Source organism: Biomphalaria glabrata, chromosome 2 (genome assembly GCF_947242115.1).
Source record: "Biomphalaria glabrata chromosome 2, xgBioGlab47.1, whole genome shotgun sequence".
Classification (NCBI taxonomy): Eukaryota; Metazoa; Mollusca; class Gastropoda; family Planorbidae; genus Biomphalaria; species Biomphalaria glabrata.
The window spans coordinates 48,111,693-48,134,916 of NC_074712.1; the positions used below are offsets into that span (position 1 = coordinate 48,111,693).

Genomic DNA, 23,224 nt, shown 5'->3' on the forward strand with positions numbered 1-23,224 from the left:
TGCTGTTATCACAATGGCCAATAGTTTAAACCCTGCCCACTGCCATACCCTGCTATCCTGTAGGAGGATTGGGCTAGGATGTAATAATCTTCATTTCTAAAAAGATGTTTTGAAACAAGTTTCAAACATAGTGCTGTAATGTTTTTACTTGCACTCAAAGATAGGTAATTAGAGTAGTGTCCCTTGACTTACTTTCCCAAAACTCCCTTTGCCCAGTACAGTTAAAAAGTTGAAGTCACTGGCTCTGACTATATCCTGCTTGCTGATACTCTGTAATTTGTCTGGCTCAGGGTACTTTCTTTCACTAATACTTGACCTCTACAACACAGGCACAAGCAAATTAAATACAAAATGATAAATATATAACAATGTAAAAAACAATAATTAAAAAAACAGTATTTTAAAAACAGCAAACTGTGGAAACTAACCAGTATGGTTTCACAATTAAAGTGAGTGTAAAATATATAATATACAGTTCGAATTATAATGCAGTCAGCATCAGAAAATTAAACCCTAATTAAAAAAAATACCTGTCAGTTTTGGCAACTATCCAAAAATTTGATTATACTAAACTATATAAAACAAAACAACATCCATGAAAGGGTAATGAATGCACAGAAATGATTATCTCATTTAATAAATAACCAGACCTTCCCATTTAATGAAAATCTAGGCCTTCCCATTCAATGATAATCTAGACCTCCCCATTCAATGAAAATCTAGGCCTCTAGATCTTCCCACACAATGACAATCTAGGCCTCTAGATCTTCCCACACAATGACAATCTAGTCCTTCCCATTCAAAGGCCTCTAAATGTTCAAATTCAATGAAAAACTAGACCTTCCAATTCATTGAAAAACTAGACCTTCCAATTCAATAAAAACAGTATTTGGAGAGACCATTTCTTACATGCATTTTACTTTTGATTTCTTGAATGTCTTCAGTGATGTCATCACTAACAGGAACACCATAGAACTCTCCCTCCTCTTGGTTGAGCAATTTGAACCAGCCATCTATTGGGGCTTTTATCAACTGGAAGGTGGGGGGGGGGGGGGGGAAATAAAGCAAACAAATTATGTGATCAATACATTTATTGTTATCAAGCACAAAGCATTTAGTCAAGAGTGAATCACTTCTCATGGCTTCAATGTAAACTAGAGAGAGAAAAATAAAAAAACTTACTTCTGAAATACCAAATGAAAGAGATCCCATGAAATCATTTCTTGATGTCCTATCCCAGTCCCAAACTTCTAGAGACAATCTTTTAGCATGGTCATCTGGTCCAACATCCCTGAACATTGAAATAGTTTAGTAAAATCACATCTGCAATGTTCTCACTATCCAATGATCTACTAAAGAGATTTTGTGGACAAATTTTAGAAGTACTTAACTCAAATACTCACACCAGAAAACTCTCATTCCACACAGGGTTCAAGCATGCCTTGATGGTTTTTGTTTTTAACTTGGGGCGCTGGGTATCATACGGTATGACTTTCACCTTCACATAAGGGTCAGCTAATCCATTGGGATCCATTGGACATAAATTTCTGGCCTCTATGACTGAGTGATGAAATCAGAAAAAAAAAGGTAGTTGAAGAGAACTAAAGACACTGTAAGAAATGCATGTCAATTGTTATAACAAACATTGATAGCAATAGAGTTAGTTCAAATGCAAGAAGAAAGAAGTGTGACACAAAACAATGCTAAACCAAGAGAAACAGAAACAAAGAAAATTACCAAAATAAAAAATAATAATAATGTGACACCAATCATATCATTTATCTTTAGTTACTTAATTGGTCAAGTGACACCAATCATATTACTTATCTTTAGTTACTTGGCTGGTCAAGTGAGACCAATCATATCACTTATCTTTAGTTACTTGGCTGGTCAAGTGAGACCAATCATATCACTTATCTTTAGTTACTTAGTTGGTTAAGTGACACCAATCATATCACTTATCTTTAGTTACTTGGCTGGTCAAGTGAGACCAATCATATCACTTATCTTTAGTTACTTAGTTGGTTAAGTGACACCAATCATATCACTTATCTTTAGTTACTTAGTTGGTCATGTGACACTAATTAAATCACTTATCATTAGTTACTTAGTTGGTCATGTGACACTAATTATATCACTTATCATTAGTTACTTAGCTGGTCATGTGACACCAATCATATCACTTATCTTTAGTTACTTAGCTGGTCATGTGACACCAATCATATCTTTATCTTTAGTTACTTAGCTGGACATGTGAGACCAATCATATCACTTATCTTTAGTTACTTAGTTGGTCAAGAGACACCAATCATATCACTTATCTTTAGTTACTTAGCTGGTCATGTGACACCAATCATATCACTTATCTTTAGTTACTTAGTTGGTCATGTGACACTAATTATAATACTTATCATTAGTTACTTAGCTGGTCATGTGACACCAATCATATCACTTATCTTTAGTTACTTAGTTGATCAAGTGACACCAATCATATCACTTAACTTTAGTTACTAAGTTGGTCAAGTGACACCCCATCATATCACTTATCTTTAAGGTGAAGAACCATACAAAAAATTATTAGTGAGTTTTTATTTTTATAGTTTTTGGCACATTGGCACAATTTAGGCCATGTCGTGGCCGTAATCCTTCATATCACCAGAGCTAAATTCCATACAGTTAAATCATTAAAAGCAAGGTCTATTCACAGTTAAAATAGTAAAGTTAGTACAAATTTAATAATTTAGTAAAAATCTTTTGTGAATATTAGGTGGCAGAGGCAATACTTTGTCTCAGGTCCGAGCAGGAAATTTTGGCTCCTGACACCACTTGATTTAGGGCTCTCTTTGCTTCTCTGTCTGCGGTTTCGTTTCCCTCTATGCCCACATGGGACAGGATCCAGATGAAGGTGACATCCCTATGGTCAGCTTTAGGCTCTTATGAACCATATGGAATGTCAGTCTTCATCCGTCCCAAAGCTTGCAATGCAGATTTGGAGTCCGGAGCATATAATATATTTTCTCCTTTCTGATGCTTTGATGGCCATGAGTGCAAGCGATATTGCATGTAATCTGGCCGTAAAGATGGAGCATCCATTGGGGAGTCTACGGGAGATAGTTTTGTTCCAAAAAGAGCCGGCACAGGCGACCTTTCCCTCCATTTTGGATCCGTCAGTGTAAATGGTGCCACAATCTCTGTAGCTCTCCTGCAGTTCCCTAAAGTGGACTTGTAGTATGCTTGGGTCTGTATTTTCTTTTTTGAAATTAAGGAGGGATAAATTTAATTTGGGTTTATTCATCAACCAAGAAGGGTTCTGTGGGATTTCTATTTTAGAAATTTGGTCAATGGGTGGGGTTCGAAGGCCCAACGGCTGTATGACGTTAGGCCTTCGATTATATAGTTCTACATTTGTAGGCTTAAATATGGAGTCGAAAGCAGGGTTCGTTGGGTTGGATTTTAGTTTGATTATATACTGCATTGCAAGCTTTTTCATTCTTATGTCCATGAGAAGTTATGCAGCCTCCACGTGGAGACTTGGGATTAGTGATGTAAGAAACATGATGAGACAGAGGCGCAGGGCAGCATTTTGTATGGGTTCCAGTATTTTTAGATAAGACTTCCTAACTGCTCCATATATTATGGATCCGTAGTCCAACTTGGATAGGATTAGACTCTGATATAGCAGCAGCAAGGTATCTCTGTCAGCTCCCCAGTCTGTATGGCTGAGTACTCTGAGTATGTTTAATGACATTTGGTATTTCTTCTTAAGTTCCTTAATGTTGGGGAGAAAATTAAATTTGGAATCTAGGGTGAGGCCTAAAAATTTTGTAGTTTTCACGACAGGGATCTTCTTTTTGTGTAAAATAGTTCAGGGTCTGGGTGGATTCCCCTTAAATTACAAAAATGCATGCTAACTGTTTTGGAGTCAGAAAATTAAAAACCATTGTCATTTGCCCAATTTTTAATTTTATTTAAACATAATTGTAATTTTCTTTCTAAAGTATTCATGTTTTTGCCATGTGTAAAAATTACAAAATCATCAACATACAGAGAGCACTCTATGCCAGGGGACAGAGCCTTTATAATACTGTTTATTTTTATGTTAAACTGGGCTACTAAGAGAATGCTGCCCTGGGGTACACCCATTTCCTGGTCGTAAATGTCAGAAGCGGAGCTATTTTTGAACAAGTGAATGAAATTAAGTATTTTTGTGTTGTTATTACAAACAGATGTTCCTTTCAATTAAAAAAAATAATGTTCTTGTTTTAAAATGTCCACTTGAAATCAAAGTCTAAAAATATTTGTCTAACTTACTTTCTATCTGTACCTTTGAACCTTTCACAACAGCTTTCAAGTGGATTCGACCACGTCTTTCAGTATGATCAGTACCACAGAGAAGTGGGACATTCTTCTCACAGCGTTTGTGAACATTCATGTCACAGGCTAGGAACAAGAACATTTTAGACAATGTAAGGATAGGCAATAGTATCAAAACATTTTTGGTCAATGTAAGCATACATAAAGTATCTATCTTATCAAATACAGACATTACTTCAAAAAGAAGATGATTATGTCCTACACGTGTTCCTTGGTCAATCTAGTCATGCATGTTAATCAATAACTTTAACTGTCAAGTCACTGGTTTTCCCGGCTGGCTAAGGCAACCTATTCCATGCTCTAATAGCACTAGGGAAGAAGGAGCATTTGTACAAATTTGTCCTAGCATATGGAATGAGGAATGTGCCATTGTTTTGTCTGAATATTTTATTTGGTTTTGTTATTGTATTTGAAGAATACAGTTCAGTGTTTTATGTATAACTGCTGCTTTACTTTTTAGTCTTCTATCATGAAGTGCCTCTAAATTTAATGATATTACTAAAGGTGTTCATCCATCCATCCATACAATTGATATATCTCATGATTAGTGCGTGTCCTCCACCCTGTTTCATCCTGTATGGCACCATAGATTTTCCTAAGAATTTTTCTTTCCCAAGTGTTAAGTAAATTTTCAGATGTCTTAGTAAGTGTCCAGGTCTCACTTGCATACATTGCTGCTGGTCTTATTATGGTTTTGTATATTATTTTCTTGGTTTTCCTTGAAATTGTTTTGCTCTTAAGTAAATGGTGGGTGCTATAAAATACCCTGTTGCCTCCTGCTATTCTTTCCTTTATTTCTGTTAGTAGGGCATTTTTTAAATTAATAGTACTTCCTAGATATTTGAAAGTTTGGACGTTTTTTTACTAAGGGTGTTACACTAATCAAATGTGAATATTTGTTTGTTATAAATCTCGCTGCTCTATTTGGTGTCTGTTCCAGTTTCGTAATGTTTTCTTGAGTTGAGGGGTCCCAGACAGAGGATGCATATAAAAATTATCTTATCTTATCTTCTATTATTGGCTTAACCAAAGTTAAATAACATTTTAGTTTTATGTTCTTATTTGATTTGCAGAAATTTCTTTTAATAAAAACTAAGGCTTTGTTGGATTTTTTAATAATTTTATCAATATGGGGATTCTATAATAGTTTTTATAAAGTTTATATCAACTCTCTCTTTCTGCCTAGATATTTGAAGTGTTGTTTTATTGTTCTATATATTATAGTCTTCAGATAATCTGACTTTTGTTCCTGCACAAATGTAATTTGGTAAATCATGCATTTAAATTAGTAACAGGTACACTGAGTTTACTGTTATTGGTGTTGATTTAGAGCCATTTATTATTACTGTTTATTCTCTCCCTAAAAGAAAATCTTGAATCTATTGATGTAATGAACTAACAATGCCAAAATATTTTAATTTTTTTTTAGCAAACTATAGTAGTGAACATTGTCAAATGCCTTAGAAAAATACAATGAAATAGCAACTATTTGCTCATTATTCTCTAAGCCTTTTGAAAAATCATCAATCGATCTATTTTTTTGTTGTAAACATAATTTATATTTCCTGTAGCCATGTTATAAGTTCTAAATTGTTCTTCAATTGAGGTCCCTCAGTTCAGAAGCCAAGCACTATACCCTGCTGCCACCCTGCCCCCACTAGGCTGAGATCAAATCAGTATGAAATGATTCTGTCTAAGATGAAGAAATGTTGAGTGTAAAGTGATAAGCTGGACAGAATTAGAGTCAGTATCAAGTCAACATGTTAAGAGTCAGGTGAAGATGATGATTGATGTTTCAGGTAGTAGAGGGAAATGTCAATCAATAGAAATATAAACAGATAAGAGGCATAAGTGTGTGTGTGTGTGTGTGAGAGAGAGAGAGAGAGAGAGAGAGAGAGAGAGAGAGAGAGAGAGTGAGAGAGAGAGAGAGAGAGAGAGCAAGAAATAAGGGAATAACTAAAAGAGATGGACAGGAAGGATATTTCATTTGTTTGTAATGTTTAACTTTGTCATCACAAACTTTTGTTTTATTTAGCTACCTTCAAAGCTATCATGTTTACTCACATCAAAAGACAAAGAGAGAGAGAAAAAAAGAGGAAGGATAAAAAAAGAGTGAGAGATGAAGAGAGACAGCTAAAGAGCTGGGTCAATGGAACATAGAGTCCTGTTATTCAAAGCTATAGAGAGTAATAAAACATGATGCTGATACTATCATCAACTACTTTGGACATTTGATAGAGTATAAACAACACAAAGGCAATTGTGTCTTTCAACATGTCAAACAAATCTATATATTCCTCTGGCTTTGTTGTTACAGCCAAACTGATCAGGCAATGATAATATACATCATATGATGAAAGTAATCTTGAAACACTTTAAGTTCACTTGGTGATCAGAATTTGCAGTGTACTAGGACACATTAGCACTTGCATGTCCAGTGGTTAAATATAGTGCATCTGATTCTCACACCAAAAACATGCAAAAGGAAGGTTATGGTATTCCTACTCTCCTGGTTGAATTACTGAAAGCTTTAGCTAGCTGATGACAAAAGCTGCAACCAATTCAGGACTGCAGTGATACTTTTATGCAAGTCAAGATACAATGCTGCAAGAACTCAAGATTTCATGTCAAGGTGGCCAAACATTGTCGACAGTGCACATCTTCTTATCTTAGGGACCTGTCCCCATACTCTACAAATCCTTTAGAGATCTCTGCACTGACTCATCTCTTTTAATTTGCCTTCCAAACCTCACTTATCACAGAGCACAGCCAGAGCATGTCTCACTAGGTACAAGACGAACAATAAAACCAAATGCTTCAAGACTATTTAGATTAGTTTGCAATTTTTTTTTTGTTCTCATAGTGTCTTGAGGCTAGTGTTGTTTTTGACATAGTTTGTTCACAGCAGCTCTAGAAATGAAATGATTATCTCTCTCAGCAACAATGTTCACTTTCAATGACATCAAGTGTCCACTTGAAGAGCTTGACATTGTAATGACATGACTTGTTTCTCTGGCTAGATGCTGATAAGGGAAAGTGTTGCAGCTAAGTGGTTAGCAGTTAAATAGCAACAACAAATAGTTTGATTCCTTTCAATTTTAATTACATCATCGATTCCAACTTTATTATTTTACCAGTGCATCCAATATTTCCCAACTTATGTAGGTCTTCAACTCAGTGTGCATTGGTGTGGGAGGGAGGGGGGGAAGGGCATTCTTTCAAGTCCTAATCAGAATCAGGATTTGAATGTAGAAGATACAGGCAGTGGGATACTGGAGAGGAGAGACACTCTTCACATTTCAAACATTTACATGAACCAAATCAGGAAGATGTTTAATAACAATGGTAGAAATATTTATAGGAGGGGTGTTTATTTAGGTACCTACAGTCACACTTGAGTCCCTGATGTAGAAGGCCATATAGCAATGAGCCACAGTGATCACAGAATGTAGGACTCCCATAAGTGTGGAGCTTAAACTTGTGTAGGTTTGTAGCCTGGGGAAGAGAAATAGGAGCACAATAATACAGCAGTCTAGACATGTCAGCACATTTGAAGTCTTGATACTTCCAGACATTCCTTACATACACAGATTTCTAAGTCAACAACACACACACAATCCTGAAGCTATTTAGAGCTAATGTTACATTTATTTCTCTATAGTGTTAGGCTTTAAACTCAAATAACTAGAAATGAAAAAAACACAATCCTGAAGTTATTTAGACCTAATGTTACATTTATTTCTCTAAAGTGTTAGGCTTTAAACTCAAATAACTAGAAAATAAAAAAAACACACAATCCTGAAGTTATTTAGACCTAATGTTACATTTATTTCTCTATATTTTTTGGCTTTAAACTCAAATAACTAGAAATGAAAAAAAAAAGCCATACAATCCTGAAGTTATTTAGACCTAATGTTACATTTATTTCTCTATAGTTTTAGGCTTTAAACTCAGATAACTAGAAATAAAAAAAAAACCATACAATCCTGAAGTTATTTAGACCTAATGTTACATTTATTTCTCTATAGTGTTAGGCTTTAATCTCAAATAACTAGCAATGAAAAACAAAAAGTTGAATGAAGGATACTTTAAATATATTTTAAACAAAGAAAAAATCAAAACAAAAACCTTTTAGTTGCTTTAAAACTGGTTTTCATTTTAAAAGTCACTCAAAGCAAATTAAGCAGACTGAGACATTAAACTAAAACAAATCAGTCAACTAGCTGCTCATCAGTCAATTATTAGGTACAAAACACATTTTGTCATACAATTGACTTCGACACACTTACTTTCAATCAGCTTTAATTAGTTCTTTCATTGAAACTTGCTGAAGGAGGTGAATATAAATATTCCACTTTTTAATATAGCAATGTGATTTAGTGGTGTATTTGATGTTAGAGTGAGACATTTTTGCTGTATATTTGATGTTCTAGTGAGAACATTTTTGTAGCATAATTGATGTTAGCTAAAAAGCTGTGAAATATGTTTTTCATAGAGCTTAGTGCCCATAAAAAAGTATAAATAATAAAAAGATAATAACCCTAGAATACTGTCGACCAATTGATGAAAACAAATGGACCATATACAAATAGTGTATAGATGGACAGTGCCTTAAGTAAGCTGTACATGGTAGAATTGAACCACTGTTCACTAAGCACTCTAGTAAGTAAACAGACAACTGTAAGTCTTTGAACCAGTAATGATAGACAGACCAATTGCATCCGTGATCATCTGACCTGTTTAATATGTACTAATAGCTGTCTATACTTTCTAGTTATGCTATAAAACTGATTTAAACTCCTAGATTATAAAGCAAACTTTTCATCCTTCAACAGCTCTTGAAGAAACATTTCACTGTTTCCCAAACACAAAATAACACTGCATTCAAAGTCAACAGCAAAACCTCTACCATTCTCATTAATGGGGAACATAGGGGCTGAGTGGTAAATCACTTAGCTTCCAACCTGAGAGGTTCCAGATATGAAATTTTAAATTTTTGGATTTTAAGGGCTCCCTGAGTCCACCCAACATGTGCTGGCCTCACGACACCCTCGATAACCCTCATCCATAGAAACAGATGACCTTTACATCATCTGCCCTATAGATTGCAAGGTCTGAAAGAGGAACTTTACTTTTTTAAAATTAATTACTAACTGAATGAAGACATTTAGTGAAAGCCTGTCTAGAACAGTTATATCCTATACTTGTCACATGCAGGAGTAGACTATAAATATTTGTGAGTTTTTTTTTCTTCTTAGCATTACATACAAGTACAGAGTATATGTTGTTATTAAACAAAGTTATTTTCCAAGAAACTTAACATTTTATTTAAAAAAAATGTATTTGGTCAGTAAACAAAAAGTTTAATAAATAAAATCATAATAACTGAAAAGAAAAAAAAAGTCAACTAATAAAGTGATTAGTGTGAATACAAATGTGTATAAAAGATACAAGGCATGCTCTAGAAGCTGAGACTCTCTTCCAACACTAACAAGGTGCTCAACTTGCATGGAATAAAAATAGTTTCCTTCAAGAGATTTAACATTTCTTCCAATGTTTACTAGTATGTTTACAAGCAAAACAAAATGTTGGTGAACCTTGTATTAAAACTGAGAAGCCCTTCTTTCCCTTCTACTGAACACGCTGAGTACAATTGATTTAAAACTCTAAAGGAATGGGTTCAATTCTAATTAGATGCTGCTTGATGTACTCAAGTCCAATTCACAGATACTTCAGTTGTATTGTGAGGTGAACCAGTCAAAGTCCAATTCACAGATACTTAAGTTGTATTGTGAGATGAACCAGTGAAAGTATTTAAGCAATGGCAGAGACTATTTGAAGAGATGTGAGAATTAGTAGAAAGTGATCATTGAATGGGTTAAAACTTGATATATTGTTCTCTCTCTTACCTTCTTGGAAAGCTGAAAAAGTCATGTAAAAAAAACATAGCACATTGTAGGAAGGGTCTTCAAAGAGAATGCAGCAACCAAAATGCACTACTCACAGACTAGTCAAATATTCCACCATGCAGGTTGCTTTCATATGCACATAAAATGCAGTCTATTATAATGCACATTAAATGCACTCAATTACAATGCACATAAAATGCACTCAATTACAATGCACATAAAATGCACTCTTAATCTTCAAAAATCTCCTATAAGTGTCAGGCAAACCTGATGTATACTAAACAAATGTACAAGACAAAATAGACTTTTACCTTTACCATAACTATTGGGTTGGTGTTGAGATTGTGTTTAACTGTTCCCAATAACCAATTGACAATGTCTCACAAAGGTTGCTGTCTAGCTAATTACATAACAGAATAACACAAAGGGTGATCATGCTTTTGTTTTTGTACTGTTGACATAGCAACACAAGAATTATTCCGATGGAATGAGATGGAGTCCCAGTGATGGAAGTAGATGTATATCTCTAGATTCTATTGGGATTCTATTGGCAATCACGAGATCATGATTAGGCTGGAATAGGACCGCCTACAGATGCTATGCCGTGACTCTAAAGCTTTCATCAGCTCCCCCTCTCTCAGGAGGGCAACAGGACAGCATGTCTCGAGAGAGCCAGACACTATGAAGTCTGCCTATTAGTTTAATTAGATCTTCTGACTAATGTATATGTCTACACTTTGACAATGTGGTTACAAACAGTTTGTTTGATCCATGCAAGATACTTTTCAATTGGCGCTCGTCAATCTTTCTCCATCGATAATACTATCTCAAGTCTCAGTCTACTCAAGTCTACACTAACGACAAAACCTTGAAACTAGTGTCTCTTTTTTTACACAAAGATGGCATCGGACAGAGACTTTTGTTATAAAAATTGAACCCAGATAAAGGATGCAGACTTTGCAAAGGTCGGACCCTGTCTTCAATTAAAAACACATGAAAAGAAACTTATTGATGGGGGGGGGGCGATCGAACAGACAGCGCCATGAAGTTCAGGATGAAGCAGAACCGTGTGATTGTCAAAAGAGTTGAGCCGAAAGCTCTTCGGACTCTAGGTGTGTAAGCCTGCTTGAACAAACCGTTCTGTCTGGAAGAGGTCCAAGTCAATGTCTATGTAAAACATCGCTATTTCCGATATATCCGGCACTCCGGGCGCATGGACTAGAATGCAAGGACGAAGGCCGAGCACACTGGGAACCCCCACCATTTTCCTATGTTGTACCAAGCTAACCGTGCAGGACTCGCCATTAGTGTAACGGTCCCTTGATGAACGGCGCATTGATTATCGACAGGGACGTGGAAGCTCTCTTTCAACTCCGCACCGTGCAATGGGAAAGCTCTCGCATTCCCTTGGACACTCCCACAGGAGTTTTGTTTTGCTATTCATTTAGCCTAATCACTTAATCAAGTAATCGTTTCCACCCGAGTGCCACGTTGAGGCAGAATAGCGTACCTGGGTGAAGCAGAACCAGAAATAAATCCAGTTCGTAATGCCACAGTACAGTTCATAAAAAAAAAAACTAACTATTTTCTCTAAGGCACATAGGCATGGTAAGGTTAGATGAAGAAGTATTTCGTAGGGGGACAACACTTGGTACAGTCTTCTTACAGCACGGCTTTAAACAATAATACGTCTAGCCTTTCAGTTTACAATACTTGAATGCACTGGACGCTGGATATCAACATGTGGCCGAATAGTCCGAGAAGATCTCCGAGTACGTCTGTGCAAATGAGTTGGCTCTTGTTCTGTCCGTGACTGGACTCAGCGGCAATCTTTCCATCATGTTATCCTTCTCCCAACCACCTGACTAATCCACTAATAACCAAAAGGCTTCGGTATAAATCGCCGGTGAATGAGTCTGTCGGTCTCCACATGACTGGGGCGATCACAACACTGCAGATCGAGTCTCTACACAGAGCAAGAGGCAGAATGTGTTTGTGTGTGTGTGTGCTAACAAACAAGACTCCAGACAAAAGTGCTACAGACAGAACTGATCACTGCAGTTTTCACGTTAGGAAACACACATCCATCACGTTGTATTAAGTACCACACAGACATTTTGTTGTACCCGGGTGTGTGCTACTGCCCATTTTGTTGTACCCGGGTGTGTGCTACTGCCCATTTTGTTGTACCCGGGTGTGTGCTACTGCCCATTTTGTTGTACCCGGGTGTGTGCTACTGCCCATTTTGTTGTACCCGGGTGTGTGCTACTGCCCATTTATTGTACCCGGGTGTGTGCTACTGCCCATTTTGTTGTACCCGGGTGTGTGCTACTGCCCATTTTGTTGTACCCGGGTGTGGGCTACTGCCCATTTTGTTGTACCCGGGTGTGTGCTACTGCCCATTTTGTTGTACCCGGGTGTGTGCTACTGCCCATTTTGTTGTACCCGGGTGTGTGCTACTGCCCATTTTGTTGTACCCGGGTGTGTGCTACTGCCCATTTTGTTGTACCCGGGTGTGTGCTACTGCCCATTTTGTTGTACCCGGGTGTGTGCTACTGCCCATTTTGTTGTACCCGGGTGTGTGCTACTGCCCATTTTGTTGTACCCGGGTGTGTGCTACTGCCCATTTTGTTGTACCCGGGTGTGTGCTACTGCCCATTTTGTTGTACCCGGGTGTGTGCTACTGCCCATTTTGTTGTACCCGGGTGTGTGCTACTGCCCATTTTGTTGTACCCGGGTGTGTGCTACTGCCCATTTATTGTACCCGGGTGTGTGCTACTGCCCATTTTGTTGTACCCGGGTGTGTGCTACTGCCCATTTTGTTGTACCCGGGTGTGGGCTACTGCCCATTTTGTTGTACCCGGGTGTGTGCTACTGCCCATTTTGTTGTACCCGGGTGTGTGCTACTGCCCATTTTGTTGTACCCGGGTGTGTGCTACTGCCCATTTTGTTGTACCCGGGTGTGTGCTACTGCCCATTTTGTTGTACCCGGGTGTGTGCTACTGCCCATTTTGTTGTACCCGGGTGTGTGCTACTGCCCATTTTGTTGTACCCGGGTGTGTGCTACTGCCCATTTTGTTTGTTTGTGTTTCGACTTTAATTACAAAACTTCCAGGCCACAGAATTGAAGCTAATGCAGTATAATGATTGTGATGCTTGTGTATCTTTTATAAAAATAATTTAAAAAAAATGGCCAAGGAAAATAAGGCAGCGTTGAGATGATAGTGTGTTTAAGTCAATCTGAGTGACCAGATTTGAGATGATTGTGTGTTTAGGTCAATCTGAGTGACCAGAGTTGAGATGATTGTGTGTTTAGGTCAATCTGTGTGACCAGAGTTGAGATGATAGTGTGTTTAGGTCAATCTGAGTGACCAGAGTTGAGATGATTGTGTGTTTAGGTTAATCTGAGTGACCACAGTTGAGATGATTGTGTGTTTAGGTCAATCTGTGTGACAAAAGTTGAGATGATTGTGTGTTTAGGTTAATCTGTGTGACCAGAGTTGAGATGATTGTGTGTTTAGGTTAATCTGAGTGACCAGAGTTGAGATGATTGTGTGTTTAGGTCAATCTGTGTGACAAAAGTTGAGATGATTGTGTGTTTAGGTCAATCTGTGTGACCAGAGTTGAGATGATTGTGTGTTTAGGTCAATCTGAGTGACCAGAGTTGAGATGATTGTGTGTTTAGGTTAATCTGAGTGACCAGAGTTGAGATGATTGTGTGTTTAGGTCAATCTGTGTGACAAGAGTTGAGATGATTGTGTGTTTAGGTTAATCTGAGTGACCAGAGTTGAGATGATTGTGTGTTTAGGTCAATCTGTGTGACAAAAGTTGAGATGATTGTGTGTTTAGGTCAATCTGTGTGACCAGAGTTGAGATGATTGTGTGTTTAGGTCAATCTGTGTGACCAGAGTTGAGAGGATTGTGTGTTTAGGTCAATCTGTGTGAAAGGAGATAGCTAGAGACCAACGCTATGGAGGGAATGACTAGATTCCTGATACAGCTTGCTGCAAAGCAGACATTGAAACTAGACCCGCGCCATTTATGATGATGATGATGATAAAAGCTTTAGGGTATCAGATATAACAACAAGAGCCATTCCTACCCAGAGGAGTAGTGGGGGAGAGGGGGGGAGACGAGGAGGGGAGATGGGTTACAAGCATCAGGTAGAGAAAGAGAGAACGAACAAGAGGAAAAGATAAATAGCTAGAAAGACAGAGAGAGAGACAGAGAGAGAGAGAGAGAGAGAGAGAGAGAGAGAGAGACGAGGGAAGTAAAGAGGAAGGAGATCAAAAGAAAATGGAATGAGAAAAAAATTGGGGGAAAAGGATGGGGGGGGGGGAGACAGTGATGTAGAGAAATATGAGAGAGAGAGAGAGAGTGAGAGAGAGTGAGAGAGAGAGAGAGAGAGAGAGAGAGAGGTCATGAAGAAAGATGACAGATTAGACACGAAACGCACACATATTGTTAAAAACAATAGATTTCAAGGCGTACAGAAAGCCCTTCTCTTTGCATTCTGAGTCGAATCCCAGAAATAAACTGAACTCGCTGTTGTCCTGTTTTCATCTCGTCTGTAAATGACAACTTCGTGAAGTAGATTCTAAACTATAGGGAACATTGGCAGGGACCAAGCCCGTGGTCACACAAACGAGCGACTCACAGACAAAATGATTTTCCTTCTCAAAGCTAATAACACAAGCACATAGAGGCACTGCCTAAACTCCTAGGCAAGTGAAGAAACATTTTGCCTCACACCCTAAGTCTCGCCTTTTCCTTCTTAGTTTCATTGCTTTCCATGTAAACGGCTATCTACTGCATTATTCATTTGGCTTTGCTAATAGCAAGTCAACTGTTCTCAAGTAAGTTTATTTCATTACTGTTGAACAGACACGTGAGGCCATCAATTTCAACATCCACGGAGGAAATTAATTCGTTCATAAAATGGACAATATTTATGTATAAATATATAAGGAATAGTCTTGCATAGCTTAGGTTGCCAATCAAGCAGTGGGTCAAAGAAACAAGTGAAACATTGCCATTACACGCAGATCTAGTAAAAAAAAAAAACCGTTAGTTTGCCCACAAACAACTATCAAGATGAGATTACTCTCTTCCCATTTTTTTTTCACCGACAGTAATAGCCCCTGTTCTCTCCCTTGATAGTATCATCTCGTGACCCTTGTTAAATATTTATGAATCAAAAGAGTATGAACAGTAGCTGCTGGTGGATTTTAAAGAAAGAAAAAGAGCTAGACATCAGAAAATACATTTTTCTTATGATTTAAATCTAGATATCCTGAATTTATTTGTTTAACTTCTGTTTCGGCTCGGTCCCAATGATCGAAATCTGGCATCATTTCCCACCCCACGAAATGAGCATCAGACGTAAACTCTGTAATACATTTACCTCGTGCTTAGCGACGCGTGAGAGTGGGGTGAGACTAGTCACGGGAAGGGGAAACATTAGAAAGTTGGAATCTAATGGGGGAAAAAAAAGGAATGACAATTCGAAAAGTGAGGCGAGAGTTCAGTGAGCTTCAGTCGCTAGTCTGCTGCTCGGCTTCTAGTCAAATCTAATGATTATTAGCTGACTACTTGAAGGGTATTACTGTCTGATGTATGGACAGTTGTGTCCCGTCAAAAATGAAGGACTGACGAATGCCCATTCCTTGGATAAATCAAGGCGAACAAGGGAGGCGAGGCCATTCGTTATAGGAGGAGGCCTCACAATTTGTGGGCAGTGAAGACCAATAGCTCGCAGGCCACGTCACAGGTCTGTAGGTCATATATATATATGTGTGGGTGTCGGTCAAACTGTAAATACAACTCGTCACGCCTTGTTCCACTCGGACTGAGGACGTAAACACGAGACGAGACCACGAAGTGATCTGGGGGTCACGTGCCACTCACGTCTTGGTGCAATGAAGGGTCAGAGGGTGTCCAATGGTGTGTAGTCACTGAGGTTCATACACACACTGCTGTAACGTAGTGAGTTGGGGCAGAAAAGAAGCTGCTATTGGTTTCAAGAAGAAAACCGTTTGAAAGTCTCTCTCTCTCTCTCTCTCTCTCTCTCTCACACACACACACACAAATAGTGGAAACTGCTTTCAAGTGAATGAGCAAGAAATGAGTGCCATAATGCTGAGAGTCAGGTAACATTTTTCAAGGGCTACTTTTGTTCCAAAATATCCCTGTGTATTCCCTGAATTCAACTATTTCACTTGTAAGGATTCACTGGTTCATCTAGACAGGATCATAACAAGCAATGAACTCCTATCTGGACATGTGTGACCAGTTCAATCGAGACGTCAAGTCAATGACATCAAGAACAAAAAACACCACAAACAACAACAACAACACGAATCTTTGAAATCGTAAGCTCAGCCTTGACCTTTGTAAAGCATCAAGTGAAGGTCAAGGGCAGAACGTGTGATACTGGCATTATCACAAACTCAAGGTACTACGGGGTGCTAATCCAGTAAGAAGAACAATGCAATAGCAATTGTCTAGTCAAGTAATCGGGGGGGGGGGGGGGGAGTAAAATACTAGATCTATATGATACTAAAAATAAACTTGGGGATAAAACATGAAAGATAATGAGTAGATAGAATGTATTACAAACAAAATAAAAAAATAAAATCACCAGGACTCGTTAACTTTCGTAGAATGAAATACTTTTCTTCGAAGTGTTTTGTATTTCAAACCATTAGCCATCCCTGGAAGAGGAAGGAAGAAACACACGTATTCGGAAAAAGATTTACTTGATAAACACACAGAGACTGCATTCAGTGATTGACACAAGCGCAAGTTGCATGTGTTGTGAAGGGATTTACACATGTACTTTAATAGACATTAGGTCGGGAATATATATTCAAACTAATTTTAAAGACAATCCAAGTTATCTAGCAATACTTTTGGGACTACACAAAGTACAGACCAATAGTTCTAGCAGTCATGTACGCCTACACTAAGAGAAAGTGTTCAGGTACACTATGTATGAGTATAAAACTGTAGAGACTTGACTTTTTGACATGTATTTTATATGTTATCCTCTTGGAGTCCATAAGTGTACAAACTGTGTATTTTATGTGGCTTAATTCTCATTGTTTCCCCTGCCTTCACGAGCTACAGAGTGCATCTAGTTTTTACACACTACGCATCTCAACAGAAGGTAGTAACTCTGGGCAGATGTAGACAGCAGACTGGTGAGCAGCAAGTGAGTACATGCCAAGTCAAAAAGTAGTACAATTCAGCCAGGTAAGATGTTCTAGATGTCTAGACAGCATGGAAGTGAGCCATTACCTAGACTCATCAGTTGGAGTAGATGACACAACCCAGGCGAGGTAGCGAAACAGAGAGAATTGTATATATCCGAGGAGAAAGAGAGAAGGGTCAAAAGACAAACACTAACAACAATTATGAGAGTCAAGTAAAGGGAGAGAAGAAGATTGAAGTGGAAAGAAAACCCTGCAAGCCAACAGTTTACTCCCGTCACCACTAATGTTGATGAGATTTCAACCATCTTCTAGTGTCCCGCGACACACCATTAACCTGCAGGGAGGAAGTCAACTAGATTATCGAGGGAAGAGTCAGTCAATGACCCGTGTAAGGCAGAAAACATTTCAGTAAAAAAAAGAACCAGGATAATGTAGAGGTCAATCCAATAGAATGAAGATGGAGCTATGTACGAAAAGAGAAAAAACAATGTATTTACTGTCTTTAGAAACAGATGATACAAAACAATTTTACACAATCGAGTTGATCAAACTTTCGAGATGTTGAAACAGAACATGAACAAAATAAAACTAGTTCTCAATGGCATCGTCTGGAATAGCTCGTCTTCAGTCCTTTCATGTAGCACACAGTCTACAGCGAGCCAGCAGCATGACTTGTGTTTTACTAACTTGAAGATTGGGCCTACATTTAGAAAGAATAACGCGATGTTTTGTAGTGTTTTACTGAGGTGAAGATTGGGCCTACATTTAGAAAGAATAACGCAATGTTTTGTAGTGTTTTACTGAGGTGAAGATTGGGCCTACATTTAGAAAGAATAACGCAATGTTTTGTAGTGTTTTACTGAGGTGAAGATTGAGCCTACATTTAGAAAGAATAACGCGATGTTTTGTAGTGTTTTACTGAGGTGAAGATTGGGCCTACATTTAGAAAGAATAACGCAATGTTTTGTAGTGCTTTACTGAGGTGAAGATTGAGCCTGCATTTAGAAAGAATAACGCAATGTTTTGTAGTGTTTTACTGAGGTGAAGATTGAGCCTGCATTTAGAAAGAATAACGCAATGTTTTGTAGTGTTTTACTGAGGTGAAGATTGGGCCTACATTTAGAAAGAATAACGCGATGTTTTGTAGTGTTTTACTGAGGTGAAGATTGGGCCTACATTTAGAAAGAATAACGCAATGTTTTGTAGTGTTTTACTGAGGTGAAGATTGGGCCTACATTTAGAAAGAATAACGCGATGTTTTGTAGTGTTGTTTTTAAAAAAAATTGTTTTACTTTTTTCAGAGCGAAACAGAAAACGTCTTCATTACACGGCAAGAAGAAATGCAGTCTCTCTCTCACACACACACTCACACAGACACAGGCACACACGAGCGCGGATTTCTTTAGGTGTCTAGGTGACATGAATGTAAAAGTGAATCGATTCAAGACACCCTCGAGCTGGTGTACACACAGGCAGCACTGTGGAGTTCTTCAACCAGACTTTTATGCACACTCCATTTCTTGTTGAAACATGCACTAGACACCGAGAGAGGTTTGGGTGAGAGATGCCGAGAGGCAACATATGCTTGAAGTGTAAGCGTGAAAACGTATGAGGAGATTAACAAAACAACAACTAAGGATGGAGAGTAGAGTGATGCTATATAACGACATGTTTCAATGCCTATGAGGCAATCAGAGTAAATAATTATAGAGTTATAGTCCCCCAATGATTACTCCACAGATAAGGGCGTAGACCAGGAAACGTTTCCAACTGTCAACATGTCAACTGGATCAAGGAAACTATATTGGCATTTAAAATCAACTAACAAACTGAGAAAACTACTACACAATTGATCATCAATTTTACTTTCGCTGACTAAAATGAAGCCCCCATGGTACATTTATCCACATATCAATACAACGAGATCTGTTTTGTCCAATTATTCCCCTTTGCATTCAATATAAACCTATAAGTCTTAGCCAGGGAACAAAAACTGTATCTTGGCTTATAGATTCAATTGAAACTAGACCCAGCTTTGTCCAGATAATCTGGCCATATCCTCAGTTTGCCTGGTTGTCTCACATGGCCAATGAAGGAGATTCAAATGTCTCTCCAGCTTTTCCCCTCCATCCTACGCCCACTATTCCTTCCCGTAATGTGTGCGCTGAATATTTCATGGATACCGCTGAGTTATTGATCCAAGAGGTCTAGGGAAATAGACGGCACTTTTCTAGTTTTCTGGAAAATAGTTTCCTCAAACTTGTGTTTCTTTTTCCAAGCGAAGGAAAAAAACAACACAACTAATACAAATAATAACAAACTTTTTATTTTTCGTTTCAAGGGAGGTAAACAAAATAGATTGATAGAAGAAAGGGAGATAATTAGTTAAATTTGAAAGTTTCACCCAGTCACTGTCGCGGTGAAGCCTTCCGTGCAGACGGCACAAGTCCGCCATTAGGTTGAGTTGAGACACTGAGACATTAATGGAGACCAAGAATAGAGCCGGAGACGACAAGGACAACCACATGTTGATAGTGAGAGTTAAATAGGGGCGGAGTTGGGGAAATCTTCAGAGTAATAGAAGTTAGGGCTAGGAGGACAGAGACGAGAAACAAGTCATGTTCAGGACAATTGGAAATCAAGACGAGATCACGTCATGGTCTGATCAGACAATAGGAAGATAGAGCTCGTCTTAAGGAAGACATGGTTAGGTCAGGACAAGTTAGAACAACGGGAAATCAACAAAACAACAAAAAGATCTATTATATAAAATGGTCCTCCAATTATCTTGTTTCTGGGTCGCTGTCAATATGCGTGTGTGTTAGTATGACAAGTACGTGTGTGTCAGCATGACACGTACGTGTGTGTCAGTATGACAAGTACGTGTGTGTCAGCATGACACGTACGTGTGTGTCAGTATGACAAGTACGTGTCTGTATGACAAGTACGTGTGTGTCTGTATGACAAGTACGTGTGTGTCTGTATGACAGGTACGTGTGTGTCTGTATGACAGGTACGTGTGTGTCTGTATGACAAGTACGTGTGTGTCTGTATGACAGGTACGTGTGTGTCTGTATGACAAGTACGTGTGTGTTAGTATGACTGGTACAGCTGAACAGCAGAGCTAGTGCAGTTTTCATCTAACATTAGGTTTCCAGAAGAGAAACATTCGCCTTATAGTCTAAAACTAGAAAGATGTAAATAGGAAGCTTTCAACTGGGTTTCCTTATCCAATCAGTAAAACGAAGAGACCATTAGGTTTTGTAGTGCACAGATTTGAACGTTAACCAGAGTAGTATTCAGTTTAATTATCTCCATCAAGTGCAGAGAAATAAGTCGGAACGTAAAGATATTCAGTAAAAAAAACAACAACAACAAATAACATACAAAATAAATATAAAACATCAAAATTCATTCAAAAGTACAACAAACACACACAACATACATTTAAAAAAAATAAACATACAACACTCACAAAACTAAGATAAAAAAAAACAACATACATAAACGGCATACTCCATACGTTTTTGTTCCAAATGCCCCTAACTGTGTGTGTGTGTGTGTGCAGAACAACGATGTTTTGGTTTGTACGAATAGATTGCGAGACCCTACAAACCAACATCTATAGGACAATTCAATGTCTAGAGATCAAGACACTTAGAATGAATCAACTTTTTCATCCCTATATTATTTGTTGTTGTAGCGAAGAGGGCCTCTAATACAATACTTCCTGGTTTCATGAGGCTGTGTGTGACCGTCTCTGAATCAACGAACGCCGTACGGTCGGCATGAAAGGGACACCCCGAAGAAATGTAAATTTGATTTGACCGAGTTAATGGAATCGACGGGAGGACGTGTGTCACGAGGTCTCCACTGATGGGCTCATTTCATCGCATCAGAAACATTCACAGTGTCGTGCCATGATGACAACATTTTAGCTCGACCTCCCGAGACTGTGGCCCAGTGTCAACAAACTGAGGGAGACAGAGGTGGAGCTGGTGAAAAAAAAAAGAACTTTCTTGTCATCAACTAGACAAAAGCCGAGAGAAGATGACACGGGCAGTAAGAAATAGACACCGTCTTACAGAATGTATTAGCCCTCCTTGCCTTGGTGTGATCTGCTTCAATCTACCCCTGTGTCTTCTTCAAGTCTTGGTGTGATCTGCTTCAATCTACCCCTGTGTCTTCTTCAAGTCTTGGTGTGATCTGCTTCAATCTACCCCTGTGTCTTCTTCATGCCTTGGTGTGATCTGCTTCAATCTACCCCTGTGTCTTCTTCATGCCTTGGTGTGATCTGCTTCAATCTACCCCTGTGTCTTCTTCATGCCTTGGTGTGATCTGCTTCAATCTACCCCTGTGTCTTCTTCATGCCTTGGTGTGATCTGCTTTAATCTACCCCTGTGTCTTCTTCATGCCTTGGTGTGATCTGCTTCAATCTACCCCTGTGTCTTCTTCATGCCTTGGTGTGATCTGCTTTAATCTACCCCTGTGTCTTCTTCATGCCTTGGTGTGATCTGCTTCAATCTACCCCTGTGTCTTCTTCATGCCTTGGTGTGATCTGCTTCAATCTACCCCTGTGTCTTCTTCATGCCTTGGTGTGATCTGCTTTAATCTACCCCTGTGTCTTCTTCATGCCTTGGTGTGATCTGCTTCAATCTACCCCTGTGTCTTCTTCATGCCTTGGTGTGATCTGCTTTAATCTACCCCTGTGTCTTCTTCATGCCTTGGTGTGATCTGCTTCAATCTACCCCTGTGTCTTCTTCATGCCTTGGTGTGATCTGCTTCAATCTACCCCTGTGTCTTCTTCATGCCTTGGTGTGATCTGCTTTAATCTACCCCTGTGTCTTCTTCATGCCATGGTGTGATCTGCTTCAATCTACCCCCGTGTCTTCTTCATGCCTTGGTGTGATCTGCTTCAATCTACACCCATGTCTTCTTCAAGTCTTGGTGTGATCTGCTTCAATCTACACCCGTGTCTTCTTCAAGTCTTGGTGTGATCTGCTTCAATCTACACCCGTGTCTTCTTCAAGTCTTGTTGTGATCTGCTTCAATCTACCCCCACGCCCCACCAGAGAACTAAAGCGCCAAAAGGAAGACTATTGCTCTGACACGCCTGTCACCAGAGAACTAAAGCGCCAAAAGGAAGACTATTGCTCTGACACGCCTGTCACCAGAGAACTAAAGCGCCAAAAGGAAAACTATTGCTCTGATACGCCTGTCACCAGAGAACTAAGCGCCAAAAGGAAGACTATTGCTCTGACACGCCTGTCACCAGAGAACTATAGCGCCAACAGGAAGACTATTGCTCTGCCACGCCTGCCACCAGAGAACTAAAGCGCCAAAAGGAAGACTATTGCTCTGACACGCCTGTCACCAGAGAACTAAAGCGCCAAAAGGAAGACCATTGCTCTGACACGCTGTCACCAGAGAACTAAAGCGCCAAAAGGAAGACTATTGCTTTGACACGCCAGTCACCAGAGAACTAAATCAACACATTTTGGCTTCACACTTAGTTAAACACTGACGTGGTCTTAGGTCGTCAGGTCGTCGCAAACTTGCCCTGCTTGTTGATGCCCCCCCCCCCTGGAAAAGAGTCCGTGTGTGTGTGTGTGTATACGGTTTTCTATGTTTATAGGCATAATCCAACTGAGATCAAAGTCAACAACTGAATTTTGTGATAATGCAACAAAGAACACGGTGTCAGATAAAAGCAAATTAAATGGACTA

General features: G+C 38.9%; 1 protein-coding gene across 2 annotated transcripts in view; it reads right to left on the bottom strand.

The window, feature by feature from the left end:
* LOC106063800 (calcium-dependent protein kinase C) overlaps window positions 1-23,224 on the bottom strand; it is a 108,685-nt gene that overhangs the window by 16,088 nt on the left and 69,373 nt on the right. For both annotated transcript variants that reach the window (XM_056021019.1, XM_056021017.1), the window contains exons 4-9: window positions 7,761-7,869; window positions 4,312-4,440; window positions 1,404-1,560; window positions 1,183-1,291; window positions 910-1,032; window positions 193-318 (exon numbers count right to left, since the gene is read on the bottom strand). In XM_056021019.1, the coding sequence (XP_055876994.1) occupies window positions 193-318; window positions 910-1,032; window positions 1,183-1,291; window positions 1,404-1,560; window positions 4,312-4,440; window positions 7,761-7,869 (753 nt within the window). The remainder of the gene's footprint in view (window positions 1-192; window positions 319-909; window positions 1,033-1,182; window positions 1,292-1,403; window positions 1,561-4,311; window positions 4,441-7,760; window positions 7,870-23,224) is intronic.